At 61.7% G+C, this 18,271-nt stretch overlaps 10 protein-coding genes across 10 annotated transcripts; 6 read left to right on the forward strand and 4 right to left on the reverse strand.

Moving 5' to 3' along the window:
• Positions 1 to 582: 582 nt before the first annotated feature.
• On the forward strand, positions 583 to 3,666 carry BBBOND_0209080 (Protein transport protein Sec24C; the record flags this gene model as incomplete). Its single annotated transcript, XM_012912486.1, has 1 exon — positions 583 to 3,666. The coding sequence occupies one exon, from the start codon at positions 583 to 585 to the stop codon at positions 3,664 to 3,666; it is 3,084 nt and encodes a 1,027-aa protein (XP_012767940.1).
• Positions 3,667 to 3,739: 73 nt separating this feature from the next.
• BBBOND_0209090 (hypothetical protein, conserved) lies at positions 3,740 to 5,124 on the forward strand (the record flags this gene model as incomplete). The annotated part of the gene is made up of 7 exons (XM_012912487.1): positions 3,740 to 3,863; positions 4,029 to 4,169; positions 4,207 to 4,396; positions 4,440 to 4,498; positions 4,534 to 4,631; positions 4,668 to 5,027; positions 5,062 to 5,124. 7 exons carry the CDS (start codon positions 3,740 to 3,742, stop codon positions 5,122 to 5,124), a joined length of 1,035 nt encoding a protein of 344 aa, XP_012767941.1.
• Positions 5,125 to 5,315: 191 nt separating this feature from the next.
• Positions 5,316 to 6,958, forward strand: BBBOND_0209100 (Protein LTV1 homolog; the record flags this gene model as incomplete). The annotated part of the gene is made up of 5 exons (XM_012912488.1): positions 5,316 to 5,591; positions 5,632 to 5,854; positions 5,895 to 5,966; positions 6,005 to 6,554; positions 6,592 to 6,958. 5 exons carry the CDS (start codon positions 5,316 to 5,318, stop codon positions 6,956 to 6,958), a joined length of 1,488 nt encoding a protein of 495 aa, XP_012767942.1.
• Positions 6,959 to 7,049: 91 nt separating this feature from the next.
• BBBOND_0209110 (50S ribosomal protein L13 ,putative) lies at positions 7,050 to 8,033 on the forward strand (the record flags this gene model as incomplete). Its single annotated transcript, XM_012912489.1, is given in 6 exon segments — positions 7,050 to 7,135; positions 7,176 to 7,308; positions 7,417 to 7,585; positions 7,623 to 7,687; positions 7,705 to 7,781; positions 7,817 to 8,033. The coding sequence occupies 6 exon segments, from the start codon at positions 7,050 to 7,052 to the stop codon at positions 8,031 to 8,033; spliced, it is 747 nt and encodes a 248-aa protein (XP_012767943.1).
• Positions 8,034 to 8,316: 283 nt separating this feature from the next.
• On the forward strand, positions 8,317 to 9,158 carry BBBOND_0209120 (tubulin-specific chaperone, putative; the record flags this gene model as incomplete). The annotated part of the gene is made up of 2 exons (XM_012912490.1): positions 8,317 to 8,968; positions 9,004 to 9,158. The coding sequence occupies 2 exons, from the start codon at positions 8,317 to 8,319 to the stop codon at positions 9,156 to 9,158; spliced, it is 807 nt and encodes a 268-aa protein (XP_012767944.1).
• A 351-nt stretch (positions 9,159 to 9,509) lies between these two features.
• Positions 9,510 to 10,844, forward strand: BBBOND_0209130 (Uncharacterized protein C9orf114 homolog; the record flags this gene model as incomplete). Its single annotated transcript, XM_012912491.1, has 4 exons — positions 9,510 to 9,897; positions 9,940 to 10,114; positions 10,159 to 10,478; positions 10,516 to 10,844. 4 exons carry the CDS (start codon positions 9,510 to 9,512, stop codon positions 10,842 to 10,844), a joined length of 1,212 nt encoding a protein of 403 aa, XP_012767945.1.
• Positions 10,845 to 11,153: 309 nt separating this feature from the next.
• On the reverse strand, positions 11,154 to 13,028 carry BBBOND_0209140 (DNA REPAIR XP-C / RAD4 domain containing protein,putative; the record flags this gene model as incomplete). Its single annotated transcript, XM_012912492.1, has 7 exons — positions 11,154 to 11,344; positions 11,380 to 11,875; positions 11,919 to 12,141; positions 12,177 to 12,694; positions 12,731 to 12,773; positions 12,817 to 12,884; positions 12,921 to 13,028. 7 exons carry the CDS (start codon positions 13,026 to 13,028, stop codon positions 11,154 to 11,156), a joined length of 1,647 nt encoding a protein of 548 aa, XP_012767946.1.
• Positions 13,029 to 13,333: 305 nt separating this feature from the next.
• BBBOND_0209150 (hypothetical protein, conserved) lies at positions 13,334 to 14,077 on the reverse strand (the record flags this gene model as incomplete). Its single annotated transcript, XM_012912493.1, has 1 exon — positions 13,334 to 14,077. The coding sequence occupies one exon, from the start codon at positions 14,075 to 14,077 to the stop codon at positions 13,334 to 13,336; it is 744 nt and encodes a 247-aa protein (XP_012767947.1).
• A 590-nt stretch (positions 14,078 to 14,667) lies between these two features.
• On the reverse strand, positions 14,668 to 16,003 carry BBBOND_0209160 (proliferation-associated protein 2g4, putative; the record flags this gene model as incomplete). Its single annotated transcript, XM_012912494.1, has 5 exons — positions 14,668 to 14,757; positions 14,795 to 15,060; positions 15,098 to 15,680; positions 15,717 to 15,808; positions 15,850 to 16,003. The coding sequence occupies 5 exons, from the start codon at positions 16,001 to 16,003 to the stop codon at positions 14,668 to 14,670; spliced, it is 1,185 nt and encodes a 394-aa protein (XP_012767948.1).
• A 920-nt stretch (positions 16,004 to 16,923) lies between these two features.
• Positions 16,924 to 17,883, reverse strand: BBBOND_0209170 (GMP reductase, putative; the record flags this gene model as incomplete). The annotated part of the gene is made up of 1 exon (XM_012912495.1): positions 16,924 to 17,883. The coding sequence occupies one exon, from the start codon at positions 17,881 to 17,883 to the stop codon at positions 16,924 to 16,926; it is 960 nt and encodes a 319-aa protein (XP_012767949.1).
• Between the last annotated feature and the right edge of the window lie 388 nt (positions 17,884 to 18,271).

Genomic DNA, 18,271 nt, shown 5'->3' on the forward strand with positions numbered 1-18,271 from the left:
AGCGGCACGTAAAACCATCTTCGCCCAGCCGCTGCTACGGAAGTGGGACGGCGGCTGCACTCCCCGGTGGGCGGCGCCGCGGGCGCCCGCCGCGCTGCGCCGCCCACACCTCCGACAACACGCCGCGCCGTTGTGGTGAAAATTGCTCCGCGGCAATACCAGTGCAAAACCGCAACTGAGGCAGCTGCTTTCGATTTTTTTTCGCCGACACTGGGCGCGTCGTTACGTGTAGGTCAGTAGTTGCCGCCACGTGCCCGCGAAAGCTGCAGCCCGCGCATTCCTCAGCGTCCGAGCGTTGCGCGCTTACATTTCAAGACGCGCGTCGTCGGCACCGTCCCCGCGTGGTCATCAGCGTCACCATCGGTTGATGTGTGCTGCCTAGACGTGGTCGCTCGCCTACAGGATGCTGAGTCGAGAGGTGCCGCTCCTGCGTCGGAATTGGTAGGTTCGGTGTCACTGAATTTTAGACTCTGCGGCGGACGGGGTTGCGTGCCCGGTGACCGCCTCTATTATCGCCTCGGATTAGCATCGTCGTAAGATGCGCACTTGCCCCGCAAACTGCCAGCGTACTTGACGGCTAGAATGAATCCCCAGGGCTCCAGAGTTGACGGGCCGCCTCCGATGGGCGCGGCCGACGCCAAATCGCCCGGGGCGTCCGATAACCCGCAGCCCCCGCAAGTGATTCGCAAGATCCCGACCTCGGAGGTGATGTCCGTGCGAGTGGCCATGCAGGACGTGCCCACCGCGGCGGTGGGTGGCGTCGGGAAGCACCCCGGCCACCACCAGCACCACGTGCGCAAGCCTGCAGCGCCGCCTCCACCGCCGGCCAAGGACCAGAACACCGTAGCCCCGCCCAGCGGCGAGCCCGTGAAGGCGAACCCGCCGGAGATGGTGACCAGGCGGAGGACGTCCAGCGATGTCAGCATGGCCTCGCGTCTGCGGTCGGGCTCCGAAAGCTACTACATCGACCGCGAGCTCGAGAAGGTGGTCTTCCCGTACGGGGCGCATACGCCCAAGAAGACGGACTACGCCAAGCTGCCGCGCCCCGTGAGCAACATCGCCGAGGTGAATGACGAGATCGGCGTCGACCAGATCTCGCCCATGAAGTCCTTCCTGGGGCAGCAGGCGGCGGACGTCAGCGTGTGCTCGGAGCGCTTCCTGAGCACGACGCTCCGGGAGATTCCGCTCTTCGGCGAGACGCTGGGCCGCATCAAGATCCCGCTGGCCGCCGTCGTGCAGCCGTTCGCCGAGGAGGTCGACGGCAAGGTGCCGCTGGTGGACCTGGTGTCCGCCATCGGCGAGGAGAGCCTGTCGAAGCAGAACCTGATCCGCTGCCCGCGCTGCCAGGCGTACTTCAACCCCGCCATGGAGGACGACTACAGGCTGAACTACCGCCTGTGCAACTTCTGCTACAACGGGTTCATGCTCAGCGAGGCGGAGTCCAACGCTTTGACCGCGCTGAAGGGCAGAGACCTCGACAACGCCCGCGTCGCGCCGATCATGCACGGCAGCGTCGACTTCGTGGCGCCGCTGCGCTACTACGTGCGCGACCTCGGGGAGGATGTGACCATAGCCAAGCAGCTGACGTCCCTGCTGTCGCGCGCCAGCGAGCTCACCTCGATGATCCCGTTGCTGAACAACCCCATGTCCCCCAAGAAAGACGTCGTGTACTCGACCTACGACGTCAAGGACCTGAGTCAGCAGTTCGAGGGGATGGGCCCCACGGGCCACCCGCACCACGAGCACCTGGGCGGAGCGGCAGACGAGCCCTCCTCCGAGGCCGCGGCGGGGGCTCCCGCCGTCTCGGTGCTGCAAACCCCCGCCAGCGTGCCGTCGGCCCCCCAGTGGAAGAAGGATATCGTGCGCAAGCCCGCCTACGTGATTGTCGTGGATGCCACGGCCAACTCGGCCAAGATGGGCCTGCGCAACGCCGTGCTGCAAAGCATGCGATCGGTGTTCGAGGAGTGCGCCGCCAGCCGCACCCCCGTCAAATTCTGCGTCATCACGTTCGACTCCGTCGTGCATTTGTATTCGCGGCGCCGTGGCTTCTTCCAGGTGAACGTCGTTTACGAGGTGTGGGACCACTTTTCGCCCAGCTGCGCGGACGAGCTCTTTATCGAGTTCGATGGCACCAACCTGGAGGACGTCAATAGTTATTTGGACGGCATCTCACGCCTCGAAGTGCCAGCGAACGCCTCGTCGTCGTGCGGTAATTTTGCGCTATCAGTGGGTGTGTCCCTGTTGGCCGAAGCCAACACGCCGGGAACGGTCTGCATCTTCTACTCGCAGCCGCCGGAGATGGGACTGGGCTACTGCCACAACCCCACGGTCTCCTCCGATTTCAGCATGGAGGAGTCGCTCAAGATGTTCTACGACGGGATCATACAGCAGTGCTACGAAAGCGGCATCGCGGTGGACGTGTACCTCTGCGCGTCCTTCGAACGCATGCCGGGAGACGTGTGCCTGCAGTACGTGAGCCAGCAGACGGCCGGCATCGGCTGCAGCTTCCCGGCGTTCGAGGCGGTGTCCGACGCCCCGAAGATTGTCAAGAACCTGGTGCGGCTCTTCAGCCTCCCGCATGCGTACAACTGCGAGTTGAAGCTGCGCTGCAGCAAGCCCATCGAGGTGGAGGAGAGTTACTGCCCGTTCCACAACACCAGGGCGTTCATCGACAAGGCGACCCTGCGAGTGCCGAGGCTCTCCCCCGACACCGCCATATGCTTCGCGCTCGGCATGGACGACCTCATCCGCGATCGGGAAAGGCTCTTCGTGCAGTTCGCGTGCATGTACAATTCCAGCGTGGACGGGCGCAAGCTTGTGAGGGTGCACACGCAGTCCATGAAGGCCTCCACGCGCGTGAACGCCATCATAAAGGGCGCCCGCTGCGACACCCTGGTGAACTACTACGCCCGCAAGATGGCGTACAACATGATACGCTCCGGCACGGACGCCAGGAAGTCCATCAAGGAAGAGGTGGTTGCCATGCTGTGCAGCTACCGCCAGCTATGCGCGCCCTCCACGCCCGAAAACCAGCTTATCCTGCCCGAGAACCTGCAGAACCTCCCGGCGGCGCTCAACGCTCTGTTCAAGATGTACAACCCCGGCGAGCTGGTCTACGACTACCTGCAGAAGATGCTGCGCACGCTGCTGGCGCCCACCGGGGAGAGCAAGTACTCCTACACCCGGTGCTACTGCCTGCACCGCAGCGTGTACGACGAGTACGCCGAGGGGGTGCCCGAGGGCGGCTGGGGCTTCGCGTGCCTCGCGGTGCCCTCGTCGGCCACGGAGATATACAGCGATGGCCTGTACCTTATCGACGACGGCCATAAGCTGGTGCTCTACTTCGGGCCTCACGTGCGCTGGGCTCTGCTGCAGGAGCTCTTCGGCAAGGACCTGCTGCTCAACGAGACCACCGCGAACACCCTGAGCATCTCCAGCGAGACCGAGACCGGCCGCAACCTGCTCGACGTCATCAGCCGCGTGCGCGCCCTTCACGTGGGAGGCCAGTTCCTGCACCTCAAGATTCTACCCTACTGCTCGCGCTACCGGCGCCTCCTCAAGCTGCTCATGCTCGAGGACGAGGCCGGCGGCGAGGCGAACTACGAAGACTTCCTGGTCACGATGCACCGGCAGATTAAGCTGCTGCAGTCGTACCGGGTCGCGTGAGCGGGTGCACCTCGCAGTCGCGCGGCGCCATACAGCCAGTTAATTTCGTGTGTATTGTCTACACTTCTGGAACATGCTGAGGTGGGCTGCGCTGGCCATAACCCGCGCCTGCTGTCGCGCCGCCGAGCGGTGTGTCTGCAACTCCGTCGGCTGCGTTGGCTCGTTAATCAAGAAATCCGTCGACTGTGAGCCTCTCGGTGGGTTTCTGGGCCGTATTGTGTAGCTATTTGGTGTCTAACGCGGCATTTGGCGCAATGTGTGGAGGCGCGGCTCCGTCACGCCTACACACCTGAGCATGCGTCCGCGCTGAGCCTTGGACGCGAACCAGCGCCCGTTTACGCGATGTGTTAACGATGCCGCAGCGTCCCTGTACTACTACAGCGGCATCCACAGGCACCGCGCCTTCAACCTGCTGGTCGAGATCTGCGCCATCGAGGGGGCGTTCGTCCGCCAGCAGACGGTGGTGGAGCTCATCGTCGGCGATCAGAAGGTTGCCATGACAGGTACGTTGCCGTGGGCCCAAGTCACGAATGCCGCCAGCGCTGCCCACCGACCCCAATGGCATGATCGAGAGCGTCGGCAGCCGCGGCTCCGTGTTCATCAGCCAGCGCGACTGCGAGGTGCAGCTCGCGTTCTACCGCAAGCACCTGGTGACCAAGAAGCACATAGCCACGATGAAGTTCGACGTCGATCGCGACATCCTGTCGGCGGGCCTCCCGAAGAGCAAGTGGTGGGTTGATGTGGGCCGCTCCGGCCGCTTCACGGGGCATCAGGTTCATCCTGCGCGTGGAGAGCCGCGCAGTCGGGCGCGTCAAGCTTTCGTTCCACCGGAGTGAGTCCCGCTGCATCGTCCTAACATGGTCGCAGTCGACGCGAACAAGAGCGTCGTGGACTGCCTGGTCCTGCAGCAGTCGCTGCTGTGCATGCAGGACTACCGTGACGAGGGCAAGCAAGTCGAAATCGACGTAGGTCGCACATTCGCGCAACTGACTGCCTCGCAGCTGAGCGGCGACGGGTTGCTGCTGTACCACGAGAAGCTCCACCTGTTCTCGTTCGCCCTCGAGGGCCCGCTTATCGCAAAGGAGGAGTGCGCATCCGAGATGCGCTACTACAAGGTCATGCTGGTGGACGGCGCGTGGCGCTGGTGCTACTGGAGCTCGAAGGCGGACTGCCGGTCCGGCAGGCGCCCGCAGGGCTCCGCCGCCATCCTGGCCATAAGCACCGTCATCCGGCACCCTACCAACTACACCTCCTTCTACGTGAAGCACTACACCCGCGAACGCAGCCACGACGTCATCCTGAAGGCCGTCGACCGCAGCCGCGACATCTGGACGGACGCGCTCTTCCTCTTCATCGCCGAGGTACGGCGCGATCGCACGCACTAACCACGCGCAGACACGGCGGTACTTGGAGCACTTCGAAAACTTTGACGCCTACGAGCGCCACTGCATGGTCTGAGGCGCCCGTGGCGCCGGGAAACGGGCGGCAGCGGCCGCGCTTGTAGCGCCGCTGCCGGTGACGGGCACTAGACATGGGCGGGGCCATATCCGGAAGCCGAAACCTAAACTTTAACGTTTCATACCCAAAGGTATTAATTTATCAGCACAAATACACTTTTGGTTAACGACTTTGTTGCCTGCCGTACCGCCATGGAAGGCGGCCGCGCCGCCTCGGGCAAGCCGCGCAAACGCGTCACGTTCAAGCTAGTCTCGGCGTCCTCCGCCGACCCACGCGTGGCTTCCAACCCCTGGCAGCGCACGCTGGTCTTGAAGAACTCATCCAATGCCGCTCTCAAGGTGCGTTCTGCCGGAGCTGCCGCGAACGATGTTCAGAAGGGCGACAAGACCGCCATACCGAAGGAGTTTCTGTCGTTCATCAACCCCGCGGACTTCGGCATCCACGAGAACCTGACCGGTCCCCAGAAGGTGGGTTTCGGATACGTTTGTTGCCGTCAGCTGCTGCCAGGACGCCCTCATCGCAGAGGTTTACGGCTCGCACGAGGAGTACGAGCGCATCGCAGCCAAGTTCGCGGACGCGCCGGCGCCCGCAAAGCCCAAGGCCGAGGATCTGGACGACGACTGCTACTTCCCCAAGGATGGCTACGACTACAGCCAGCACCTGGCGACCATCAACCCGCAGAACTTCATACCGGCCCCTCGTGTGGAGGCCGCCGCCTCGATCGTGAAGGGTGGGTGGTGCATACGGCAGCCGTTTTTTACACAGTGCAGCGGAACTAAACAGCAGCGTCGACTTCCCGGGGCTCAACGACACTGCGCCGGAAACGCCAGACGACCCTGAACGTACGTTCCACCGGCTTAACAATTCACGTCGATGGCAGTGGCGGAGGTGCTGAAGGCGCTCGACGAGTCCGGCAGTGAAGCGGAGGACATGGATGACGATTTCGTCGCTAAAGCCATGGACAACGAGGACCCCGACACGTTCATCGACGAGAACGAGCTGCTCTGGGGCGGATACAAGCCGCTGCGCAGGGTGACCTTCGAGGATCTCGGTATCCCCAAAGGCGACAGCGCACCTGCCCCCGTGTTCGGCGACCAGCCGATTCTGTCCGACGAGGAGTTTGTCATCTCTGACGAGGACGACGACGAGGACTCTGACTTCGACGCCGAGTACGACCCCACGGAGTCACTCGCGCAAAGTGCCCAGGCGCAGCTGGATGCCTTGCGCGCAGCCAATATGCGCACTTCGATGCTGGATATGGTGAACTGCGGCCCGTGGGGCGCCAGGGCGGAGGAGAAGGAGACCATGGACGCCATGGATCCGGACGGCGCACTGAGCGAGCGCATCCTGCAGCTGGTGCAGCAGCCGGACGACAGCGAAAGCGGCGATACCGTGGAGTTCGAGCTCTCCTCGGACGAATCGGAACAGTGGTACGACGCCGCAGCTGCGTGTTTGACCGTTGTGCAGGGATGTCGAAACCGTGCTGACCAAATACACCAACGCCACGAACCACCCTCAGCGCATACTCAGCAGCGTAGTCAGGCGCGCACGCACTCGCGAGCGGCCTGAAGGCGCCGAGGAACCCAGCGCAAAGGCGGTGCCGGACGTCGAGTACATCGAGCTGCCGCAGGTGGTCACCACCCGGCGCCGCGACGAGACTGCGGAGGAAAAGCGCGCCCGCAAGGCCGCCGTCAAGCAGGCCAAGGCGATGATCACGCGCATGAAGAAGGAGAACAAGGAGGCGCTCAAGAGCGCCAAGAAGAAGGCGGCGGAGAAGTCGGCCGTCGGCTCCTACGACATCGTGAACGGCGTGAAGTACCTCCGGCTGAAGTGACACGCGCCCTCCGGACTCCGCAGTCCGCTAATTATGCACTACTTAGTGTTTCAGTCGAGTGTGTGATTGTGTTGGCGGCTGACGAGCAGCAATGCGACTCTGCTCCTGGCTGCTGGCGCGGTCGCTGCGCCAGGGCTTCCATGAGAGCCCGGTGAACCCCTTCGCGAAGGTGCAATGGTACGGTCACACGCGGCGTATAATCTGACCGCAACCGCAGGGTTTCGACGCCGTTTTTGAAGAAGAACATGCCCACAGTGTCGCCCCTGGCCACGCCGCACCGCAGCCTCGGCGTAGTGACGGTGATGGACACTCCCACCGGCCACTGGCACGTCATAGACGCGGATGGGAAGGTAAGCGAGCGTAAGGGCGCGTGTCTATCGGCCTATAGTGCCCCTGGTGGCTGTAGGTGGCGATACGTGTTCCGGTTGCTCCGGTGCCGAGTGCTCACAACGCATCAGACAGTGGGAGGGGTGGCGTCGCACATCGCAGTGCTGCTGCAGGGCAAGCACCTGCCGACGTACGACTCCACGCGCGTCAGCGGCGACAACGTCATCGTGGTGAACGCGGTGCGCGTGGTGATGAACGGCCACAGCTGGGACACCAAGGTCTACAAGTTCGACCGAAAGGGTACGCCAGCCGCACTCCAATACACAGCAGATCGCAGCGCACCCGAAGGGACCCAAGATAATCACCGCCAAGACCGTGATGGCGCGCAACCCCGCGATGATCGTAGGTTCCGTCCCCAGAGTCCTGACCCGACGCAGATCAACATGGCCGTGAAGCGCATGCTGCCGCGGAACAAACTGAGGCCGCTGTGGTACAGGTAGGTGGGAACGAGTCGCTGTACACCGTTTCCAGGCGCCTGTTCGTGTACGGTGGCGCGATCCACCCGCACTGGGACATCCCGCAGGTGGTAGTGCCGGTGTCGCAGTCTGCTCTGGACGCCGACACTGGTAGCGGCAGCGTGGCCGCGCCCAAGCCGACTGGGGATCCTTCCGCCACGGATTTGGTGTCCCATCGCCCAGCCAAAGCGCAGCCGAGCGTCTTCGGGTGTTACACCCTGTACCCAGCCTAGAGCTCCGCAGCCTTCGCCGCGGTCTGGAGAGGCGGATGTAGGAGACGGTTCCACCGCCTCGCCCCGGGGCGTGGTGAAAAAGATCGCATAACACCCGGTTTTAATTGCTTTTTATGCAGTGTGTGCATTCGAAACCTCCATCAAAGCTCTTTGGTGGTAGTGTGTAACGCCGACTCCAGGCCTGATTCCGACATCGCCACGCCCCTGGGTGTGCTGCAGCCTAAGCTTCCTTCGCCCCCGCGTTTCCCCCAGCTCCGACACTTCAATGAAGCGGCTCCACGACATGGAATTCCGGCACAGGATCATAAAGGTGGACCTCCACCACTCGGTCCTCACGGACCGCCGATGGCCAGAAATCAGGATAGACAACTGCATGACCGTTGGCGCGCTGAAGGAAAAGCTGTACAGCAACACGGGCACGCACCCGGCCAGCATGTCGCTATACGCCTACCGGCCCGGCGACATGAAGCGCACCCAGATCCACCTGGACAACGACTCCTGCGAGCTGCACCAGTACGGCGTGGACGACGGCTACGTGATCTACATACTGGCCGCCCAACACTCTCACGCCTCGGCCCCGGCCCCCGACGCCGGTGGCGCTGCCGACTGCCCGCTCAAGGTGACCAACCCCCGGCTGCACCGGCACTACGCGGAGCAGATGGAGCGCTGCCGAGAGACCGGCGACGAGTCGAACTTCGAAGCATATCGCATGAGTGAGGAGGAGTACGCGCAGCGCGGGAAGGGGCTTAGGGAGTTCATCAGCCGCATGCGTGAACAATGCCGTGCCCGCGACGCCGACACTGAGCACGCGCCAACCAAGTCGATCGAGGTGTTGAGGCAGGAGTACCCGCTGGGCGCGAGGTGCTCAATCAGCCCGTCCGACCTCCGCGGCGTCGTGCGCTTCGTTGGCAACGTGAAGCGCGACATCCTCATCGGTAAGTTGCACGGTCCACCCATCAACGCCCCTTAGGGATCGAGTTGGACGAGCCTATGGGCAACACCGACGGCAGCGTGGATGGAGTGCGCTACTTCACTGCCAGGGGACCCAGCTACGGGATTTTCCGGCCGTACGAGCAGGTGACGGTCGGTGATTTCCCGGAGGTGGACCCCTTTGAGATGGCTTGAGCATCGACGCTACCGCCAATCACTTCCTGGCAGCCACGCCCGCAACCGGTTTCGATTGCCGCCGCTAGAAGTGGACTGCGTATTTGGTAGGAGTGTATGGGCCAGCAGCAGCAGTCCAACCACGGCGGCGGTTCAGGGCCGTCGCGCCTGTCGAGGCAAAATAATATCAGCCGAACTTGAATTTTTGTTACCCGTGCATTGTGCAAGTTTGTGGCGGCAAAATAGTAGCGGCTGCGAAGCATCAGCTTGGAGTGCGGCCTTCCACCGGCGCGTTGTCTAATCCGCCACCGCCATTGCACATCACGCAGCATATCCGGCTGCACTATCGCATATCGTAATCACAGCCGCACGATGGAGGACGAGCTGACGTTCAACATCGTGCGCTCCAAGAAGCGCGTCAAAGAGCGCTGGACGGCGGAGGCCAAGGAGGCTCGCAAAAGTTGGCGATGTTCCGTGGAATCTCACACGTACGCAGAGAGCAAGGCTGCACAGGCACAGGCGGAACCGGCGGCGGCTCCCAAGAGGTCGAACGATGTTTCTATGATACAGCTGCTGCGCGAGATACCGCAGCGCGTCCCTTTCCGAGGCAAGCCAACCAAGCGGACTGTGTCGGTGGCGCTGCCAGTATCGCTGGTGTACAACATCCTGACCGACGAGCTACGGGCGTACGTCATTGGCCACATAGCTCGCGCCGTCACCATCTATGGCGTCCACGAGGTGGTGCTCTACAACGACCTGGGTTAGTTGTGTTCGTTACCGACCGCCCGAAAATCGCTGGCAGGACCAGAAGGAGTCGAATGGCAGGAGTACTTCGCTCTTAATATGCGATACCTCGAGACGCCGCAGTACCTGAGGAAATACATGTTCCCAATTACGGATCACCTGCGCCACGCCGGCCTGCAGAACCCGCTGGACGCGCCGCACCACCTCCGGACGAACGAGTGGCTGCCGTACAGGTTGGTTCAGTAATGTATTGCAGTGTGTAATCAGCGTTTTGCAGGGAGGGCGTCGTCAAGTTAGAGCCCAAGGGCATGGCAAGGCATGCTAGCTCATTGAGCATGTACGCAGAGTGCAGCCTTTTCGGCCGCATAAAGGTCACAAACCCCGATGCGCTCCTGGAAATATACGGCGTGGAGTGGTTCAGTCTGGAGGACACCGACGAGGAGGAGGTGTACCAGCGAGTCACAATCCTCCTGGACACAAGCTCCATGAGCGAGTGCAAACGGCGCTGGAAGGAGCAGAAGGCGGGCACTTCAGTTTCATCGGGCACCGAGCTGTCGGGCAAGATAGTGCCGCCAGACGAGCCGCAGAGCTCCGCAGGTACGTTTGGGGCGCCGCTTTGACTCAAACGTTACAGGGCTCTACTGGGGCTACGTTGTACGGGAGGCGGAGGACTATGCAGCGGTGTTCGCAGGCTGCCCGTTCAACGAGAGCGGCACGTACGACTACAAAATGGGCACCAGCGAACGCGGCGACGTGTACCCCAAAGAGGTGCGCGTGCCGAACTTCCAGCACATGCTCATGGTGCTGGGGCCGGTTAGTGGACTCGAGAGCATCACGGAGAACCCACAGGCGGACGTTGACGCCTACGTCAACTTCTGCTACAACCAGCGCTCCCGCACGATACGGACGGAGGAGGCGCTTACCATTTGCCTATCGCAGTTCTTCGCGCACTACTCACTGTGACCTTTACGAACGCAGAGTCAAGGTGACCGAAACACGGGCCTGGTGCATCTTGAAGCATCTAATTTTGCGCAAAGCGCATCACTCAGCTAATAGCAGCCGATTTTATGTTGTGTGTTATTCTGGTCGCATGTTGCTTGCAGTGATTGTATGGGTGCTGGGCACGTGCGATCTCGCCACCGTCCATAGCAGACGGAATCACAGGCACTGGCACACGCAAACAAAGATTCTGTCGCGTCCACATACGATATAATTCACAATTCAATCTACGGTTTCCGTAAGAAATACAATACTGTGGCAGTTTCGCCGACATCAGGTGAGGTGTTCCACCCGGTTCAGGAAGTGGGTAACGTGCTCGTTGAGCTCCCGTCTAATCTTGTTATGGTGCTCCTGCGCCACCGACGGCGGATCCGCGAGCATGGTCTTGAACACGCTGCGCCAGAAATTGCGATACGACTCCTTTTTCTCCTCCAGCGCCTTGGTGGCAGCCTCCATGGCGAGCTCTGCAAAAGATGTTCAGTTGACCGGTGAGCATTACCCTCGTATTTCTGCAGCAGCGCTGGAAGATTGGCCTTTTGTATGACGATTCCGTCGATTTCAGGCTTGAAGGTGTCGGTCTTCTGGTAGGACGAGAAGGCACGCTTGTAGTGGAGCTGCAGGGCATTCGCAGCCCTCAGCAGCAAGTCCAGGCGCTTGGTTCTGAGGTATATGGTACCCTGAGGGACAAAGCGTTGACCAGTGACGTCGACGTTGTCGTATTCCGTGGTTGGTATGCTGCCATCGGTTGCCACCTCCTGCGGTATCAGCTCGGTCTGGCTCTCGCTGAACAGGCTCGTGTTCACATGCATACGCGTGTTGCGGTTGTACGTCTTGCGCGTGGTTATCGGCTGGACGTCATCCAAGACGCGCCGGTTGGCTTTACGCCAGGCGCCACGGGTCTTGAGCGCCTCCAGGTCGCAGCGCAGGTACACCTCCTCGCCCTTCAGGAACGCTATTGGCGTCGCGTCCTTCTTCAGGATGTGGTTGCTGCCTATCTGTGGTGCGTTTGAACTGCGTCGCGCAGCCTACGTGGCTCACCTGAGACGCCAGGACGTAGACCGGGTGGTTCTTCAGCCGGGCCTTGGAGTCGGGCAGGGGGTCGTTGCTGACACGAGTCTCCATCCACTTCGACTCGGCGCGCTCCAACATGGAGACTATGCCGGCACCGCTGACGCTTTTCACCGGTTCGTTCAGGCGTTCGATGGTCTGCACGAGCCACGCCTGGAGCTCCTTGCCACGCTTTACACAGACGTCGTTGTACCTGCCGGAGTGTGCCGCATGTTAGATCAAACTCACCTCTCCACGTATTTGGGCGTTATCTCCGACAGCCACCCGTATTTGTTGCAGCCGAAAACGTAGTGGAACTCCTGGCGCGCGTCCTTCGCGCCGGGCTTCTGCTTGTCGCGGACCAGCCGCTGCCTGAACTCTTCCTCCTCGAAGCGGAACTCCGACACGTTCAGCACCGCTTGCGACGGGCGCCTGCTGCGTGATACAAGGATTGCCACAACGCGGAGGTCGGGCTCCCGCTTGTACACGAACAGCTTGTTGTCGCGCTGGACGTAGAGGCGGCCGCCGTATTCGCTGCTCTCGGACGGGGCGTACTCCACGGCCTTCTCGCGGTTGCACGGCTTGGCGCTTTTCGTGGGATCGTAAGCCACGCCTCCGTATTTGAGGCGCGAAAAGTCGACGCGCTTCCACGAGCCGCTGTCCGGGTCGAACGACTCCGCGAGCAGCAGGACGCCATTGGCCGGGCCGTGCACAGCCTCGACTAAACGTGCGGAAACGCCGTAACATCTACATGCACAGACGTACAGCTGCGCTAAGTGTTATAACGCGCGTGCGTGACTCACCAGCGTGAGCGTGTCGCTGCTGCCCTTGTGCAGGTGGAGGCACCTGGGCGGTTGTGACCACGGCGTGCATTAAAGCCTCGGCTCACCTTAGTAATCTGAGCAGCACCTTCCCGCGGCCATTTCGCGTCGTATCGGTGCGCAATTCGGGTAGAATCTGCGTCGGTTAAGGTCGTGGAGACATTAGACAAACAGAGAAGTGCTCCTGGATGTGCTTGAAAATCGCCAGCGGCTCAGCCGGACCGGAGTAAAAGTTCTCGAAATAGGAGAAGACCAGCGCCTGTGTAGGGTTAAGCGGCATCAGCGAGGCTGACCTTGAAGAAGGCGCCGTCAATCAAGGAATTCAGCAGTCGGAGGCGGCCCAGCAGGGCGACGACGAGGACCTTATCACGCCATACCGCGCACTCCTTCTCCAGGACCTGTTACACATTAATACACCGTGTCGAAAACGACCTTCCGGCGCCGTTCCCGGCCGCCCGAGCGCGCAGACGACTCGAAGCGCTGCTCGGCCCAGAGCGACAGCGCGCGCAGCTGTACATCCTGCTGGGTATCGGTACAGTATCTTAGACCTAAGTTCATGTCTGAGTTTTTCTCGGACGCGCACGCTCAGCGGATGTCCGCCTCGTGCTTTATAGGGTTCAGGTCGACCTCGGGGGCCGCCTCGCTGCCCTGCACGCCCATCGCGTTCGCGAAGTGGCGCGTGTCGAAGTTCTGCGCGGCGGGGCCCTGGATGATGGGCGAGTTGCCCTTGCCGAATTTCATCTTCTTCGCCGCGGCGTCGTCGCTGCCGGGGAGGCGGAAGACGCCGTTGGTGATGCCGTTGATCGCCACGGAGTTCGCGTAGGCAGCCTCCTTCAGCTTGTTCATCTCGATGCGCATGGCCTCCATCGTCTGCTTCAGCCGCAGCACCTCCACCTCGCGCATCGTCGCGTCGTCGCTGCGCGAGTGGCGACGGTCCTCAACCCAGTTAATCAGCCTGTTGGACCCGTAGATGGCGCACACGGCCACGAAGATGCAGAACAGCACCGTCAACAGACGGCGCGTGCGCCGGTTGAGCCTCGGGCGCGACGAGCGGCCGCGAACAACGTTCGGGTCTTTAGAGATTATCTCATGCTCGATGTAGCTCTTGTACATGGGAAGCGACTGGGGGATGCCCTTGGCCTTGTCTATCTTGCGCTGCAGCCAGCTTCCGGCACTGCCGTCACGGGTCTCTTGCTCATGCGCACCGTTGGTGTCGTCGTAGATCGTCTGAAAGGTGCCGCTCTCCACGGGGTTCAGCGGGACGTGCCCGGCGGTGTGTGACTGCAGGTCCTCGGAAGGGGTATCCGCGCCGTTGCGGGCGAAACACATCGGCACATTCGAGGCCTGATCGCCCTCCTGAGCGGAGGAAACGGAGCTCCTCAGCGAGGATTTCTTGCTGGAAGCGACCTTGTGATGCATCGCGACGAATTAGGTGTATCCCAGACTCAGGCAGAAATACGCATCGCGGCTCTGCGCGACGCTTCGATAAAGTTGTGGCGGCGTTAGAAGCACATGCCTCGATGCCGGCAGCGCGTTCAAACTCCGAATACACCGTGTCACGGCGGCGCACACTCGGCACATGAACCCCGCGCGACTGCCGACGACAGACCACCTCCAACACTCGGAGCCGCTGGTTGTTGGACGGAACGTTTCGGGCGTTGGGTCAGACGGCGATATTGGCTGTGGCTGCGGCGCCAGGGCCGGATGTGCGACCGCCGTGTCGGGCCGCACGGGCGTCATCCTCAGCGCTCAGATCTGGAAACCCCGTTCATACGCCAGCCGCGGCAAATGCATATACACATAAACAGTTTACGGGCATGTGGTGTGCGCTTGTGGACCGATTCCAACATCGTCGGATACTCGTAGGCGCCCAGCGGCTGCTGTGCGGGCCGCTTAGGCGCCTTTTCCGTTCGTCCAGACTACGCCGCGGCCTTGTCCGCCTCCTTCTCGGCAGCGTCCTCGCCGTCCTGCGCAGCCTTGGGCTTCCTGACCTTCGGGTTCAGGGCCATCTGCACGGAATGACTCAGCAGCCGGCACACCACTTACCGAAAGCAGCTTCTTGAGCGCCTCGTCCTGCACGGAGTGCTCGGGGCTGCAGATAGCCTGCTGCGCGAAAGGCACGCCGCTGATCTTCTTAGTGCCGCCCGCGAGCAGCAGCACCACGAAGCGGAAGTGAGCCACCAGCTCACCCGCCTTCTCAGTCTCCACGACGTACGGCATCACCAGCTTGTGGCGCACGGCCTCGGGCAGGCCCACCTTCAGCACGCGCTCGTCCTCGAAGGAGCTGATGTGGAAGGGGAACACGGGGAAGCCTGCGTTTCGTGTTTGGGGGCACAGCGGGGCACTTACGCGAGTTGACCTGGGATATAAAGGCCCTGCCCAGCGTTGTCTTCAGCGTGTAGCGGTTCTGCACGTCCATGCGGTACACCGTCGTCTTGTGCTCGGTGGCCTTCGGCTTGCCCTCGCCGGTGCTCACCAGCACGTTGAGCGCGTACGCCTCGTTCAGCGCGAAGGTGAACGGCTCGCTCTTCTCCTCGATCCTGGTGCTGCTGGGGAAGTAACGGCTCCCGTCGAGCACGTGGCGCTTCATCTCGTGGTTCACGTAGCCCATCAGGGGCGTGCATTTGAACTCCGACGCCACCTGCTCGATCACCTTCGTGACCTTCTGGCTGGAGTTGCCGACCTTCATCTCACGCAGCGCGGCCTCGCAGCAGGTCCACGCCGCGGCGAGCACATTGGCAGCCTTCCCGGTCACGGACTCGCCGTTGAACACGGTGTGCGACACGATGCCGACGTAGCCGTCTACGTGGCACCCGAGCGTGATTTTCACCATGTCGCCGTCCGCGACGCACGCGCCGTCGTCGACGGGCGAGAAGTAGTCGCACAGCTCGTTAATGGCGATACAGGTGGGGAAGGCAATGCCCTTTTCGATCTGCGGGGGTTGGCGCCGACACTGATGGTCACCTACCTTGCGGCCGTTCTCCTTCTTGTTGTAGATCTTAGCCGTCTCCTGGAGCAGCGTGTCATCGCCCAGCTTGCACAGCGACTTCACGGAAGCACCTGCGCGTTTTGACCGCTGAATCCAATCGCGCGCGACTAACCGGTTTTGATCGCCGCAATCACCTTCTGAAGCGCGGCGTTGGCGATGGTGGATGCCGTGCGATACTTGGTGACGATGTCGGAGTTAGACAGGTCATTTTCGTTGCCTTCCACCTTCACATCGGCGCCGGTATTTGATGCACCCGTGGACGCCATTATCTGCGCGCGATTAGAAACGCATCAACGAGGCGGCACACGCTCGAACGATGATACACCGACACCTGGGGAAAATACGAAATTCATAGGCGCGTTAACGGCCGGCACCCCGCCTAAAATACGGTACCAATTAGTCACACATTTCGCTCGCTAGCGCCGGCCGCAGCATCGCGGAGAGCTGGCACGGGCAGGACGAATCCGTTACGTGGGCGGCAACCTACCGTTGTTGAGCACCGGAGTGTCGGTTTTAGGAAGCCAATTGATTGCAGTGACGAGAAAACAGTCGACCAGAAGCGGAGGATAACAGGGATCGAAGGGGAAGTGATGCCGCGGCCTAGCCCACCTTCCGCGTGGTGTCGCGTTACACCCCGCTCGGCGCAGACGGCGTGGTGGTACACTCGCCGCAGCCAACACCACGCCGAAATACAGGCGTTTACAAATCTAGTGTTACAACACACCGCGTTGAGTGGGCCTTTTCGGCCGATTTCGCGGCCTGTTTACTCCGCGGCAACAGCGCAGGGGCGCCAGGCTCACCGGCGGCGCAGCTCACGATTATCGAAAGTTGATGCGTTGGTCTGCCGCACACGCCACTGGGAAATGAAGGCTACATGCATTAATCGTCTTTATCAACGTTCAGCGGCTACGCCTTTTGGCAGGCCGGCCGGCCAGCCAGCGGCAGCGCACTGGGTGCCTTGCCGCTGGCCCTGGGTAAAATATTGATGTAAGCACGACGTCTGACGTTCTTCGGAGCATGCGTGTTCGTTGGCGTCCATTCTCGAAATAAAAGGATCCTGATGTGCCTTTGTTCCAGGCCTATGGTCGACGGTGGCGTCCAGTTGTCACTGTCACTTCAGGTTGGATGGCTTGGTCACGACGACTGGGATGGGAGTTGCCCACGGTTGCGCCTAGAGACCGTGTCTCTACCTGCGCCTCGGGATGATGACGTGCTCGGTGTTGCGCACGTCGTTGATGCAGACGCCGCCGGCGAACGACACGGCGGACTGCAGGTCCTGCTCGATCTCCACCATCTTCTCGTAGAGCGAGCCGCCGCACGGCACGAACACCTCGATGCCCTCCACGCGGTGGGCGCTCTGCTTGTTCACGGCCGACGCGTTGCCGTAGTAGCTCTTGACCTTTATGCCGTCCTTCACCTGGGTCTCACCGGGGGTCTGCACGAACCCGGTGTAGAAGTAGCCGGACATCACCCAGTCGGCGCCCATGTGGATGGCCTTCACGATGTCGCCGCTCATGCGGCACCCGCCGTCGGCAATGATGACCTTGCGAGCCGCGCGCGCGCACTCTTGGATGGCGGACAGCTGCCAGCCGCGGGTGCCGAAGCCGGTGCGCGTCGAGGTGCTGCAGACGTAACCGGGACCAAGGCCCACCTTCGTGGCGTCAGCGCCCCAGCTCTCGAGGTCGCGCACGCCCTGCGCAGTGGCCACGTTGCCCGCGATGATGAACGTCTCGCTCCCGAAGTTGCTGCGCACGAAGGCGATCATCTTGCGCATCGCCTCGACGTGCCCGTGCGCCACGTCGATGGTGAGGTACTCGGGCACCAGGTTCGCCGCCTTCAGCTCCTCAACCACCTTGTACGAGTCCGGCTGCACGCCGATGGACACGGAGACGAAGAGCTCGAGCTCCCGCATCCGGCGGGCGAACTCCACGGTGTCGATGTTGAACCTGTGCATGACGTAGAAGTAGTCGCGCTTCGCCAGCTCGATGGCGATGTTCTCGTCGATGATCGCGGGCATGTTGGCAGCCATGAGCGGGATGCGGAACCTGCGCTTCCCAAGCTGGGCGGACACGTCGGCCATGGCGCGGCTCTCCAGCACACCCCTGCGGGGGACGAGCATGACGTCCTCGAAGTCGAAGACCTCCATTATCAACTCAAAGACAGACGAATAGGTCGGTGCACACGGAAGGTGCGGTTCACAACGGGGTGCTGGCGCGATTTAACGGCCAGTCGATTGCGCTTCGATGCGAGTGTGGTCTGTCCGCGGGATTATGGGTCACGCGGACATGGCGGCACCCAGAAATAAGTATGGCGAATCTAACTGTGCAGTTCAGCGAGCACGTGCTGACCTACCAAATCGAAAAATAGGTGTAGCCGAACGCCGCAATGTGTGCACGCCGTCTTCCACACCGCCCGACGACGACGACACCGCAACGGCAGATTAGACAGTGGAAGACACAATATACACGCACATTTGCGTGTCTACGTCTCGCAATTTAACCAACGCGCCGTCCTTCTAGCGCCGGCTCGGAACA

The sequence above is a fragment of the Babesia bigemina genome (genome assembly GCF_000981445.1).
Source record: "Babesia bigemina genome assembly Bbig001, chromosome : II".
NCBI lineage: Eukaryota > Apicomplexa > Aconoidasida > Piroplasmida > Babesiidae > Babesia > Babesia bigemina.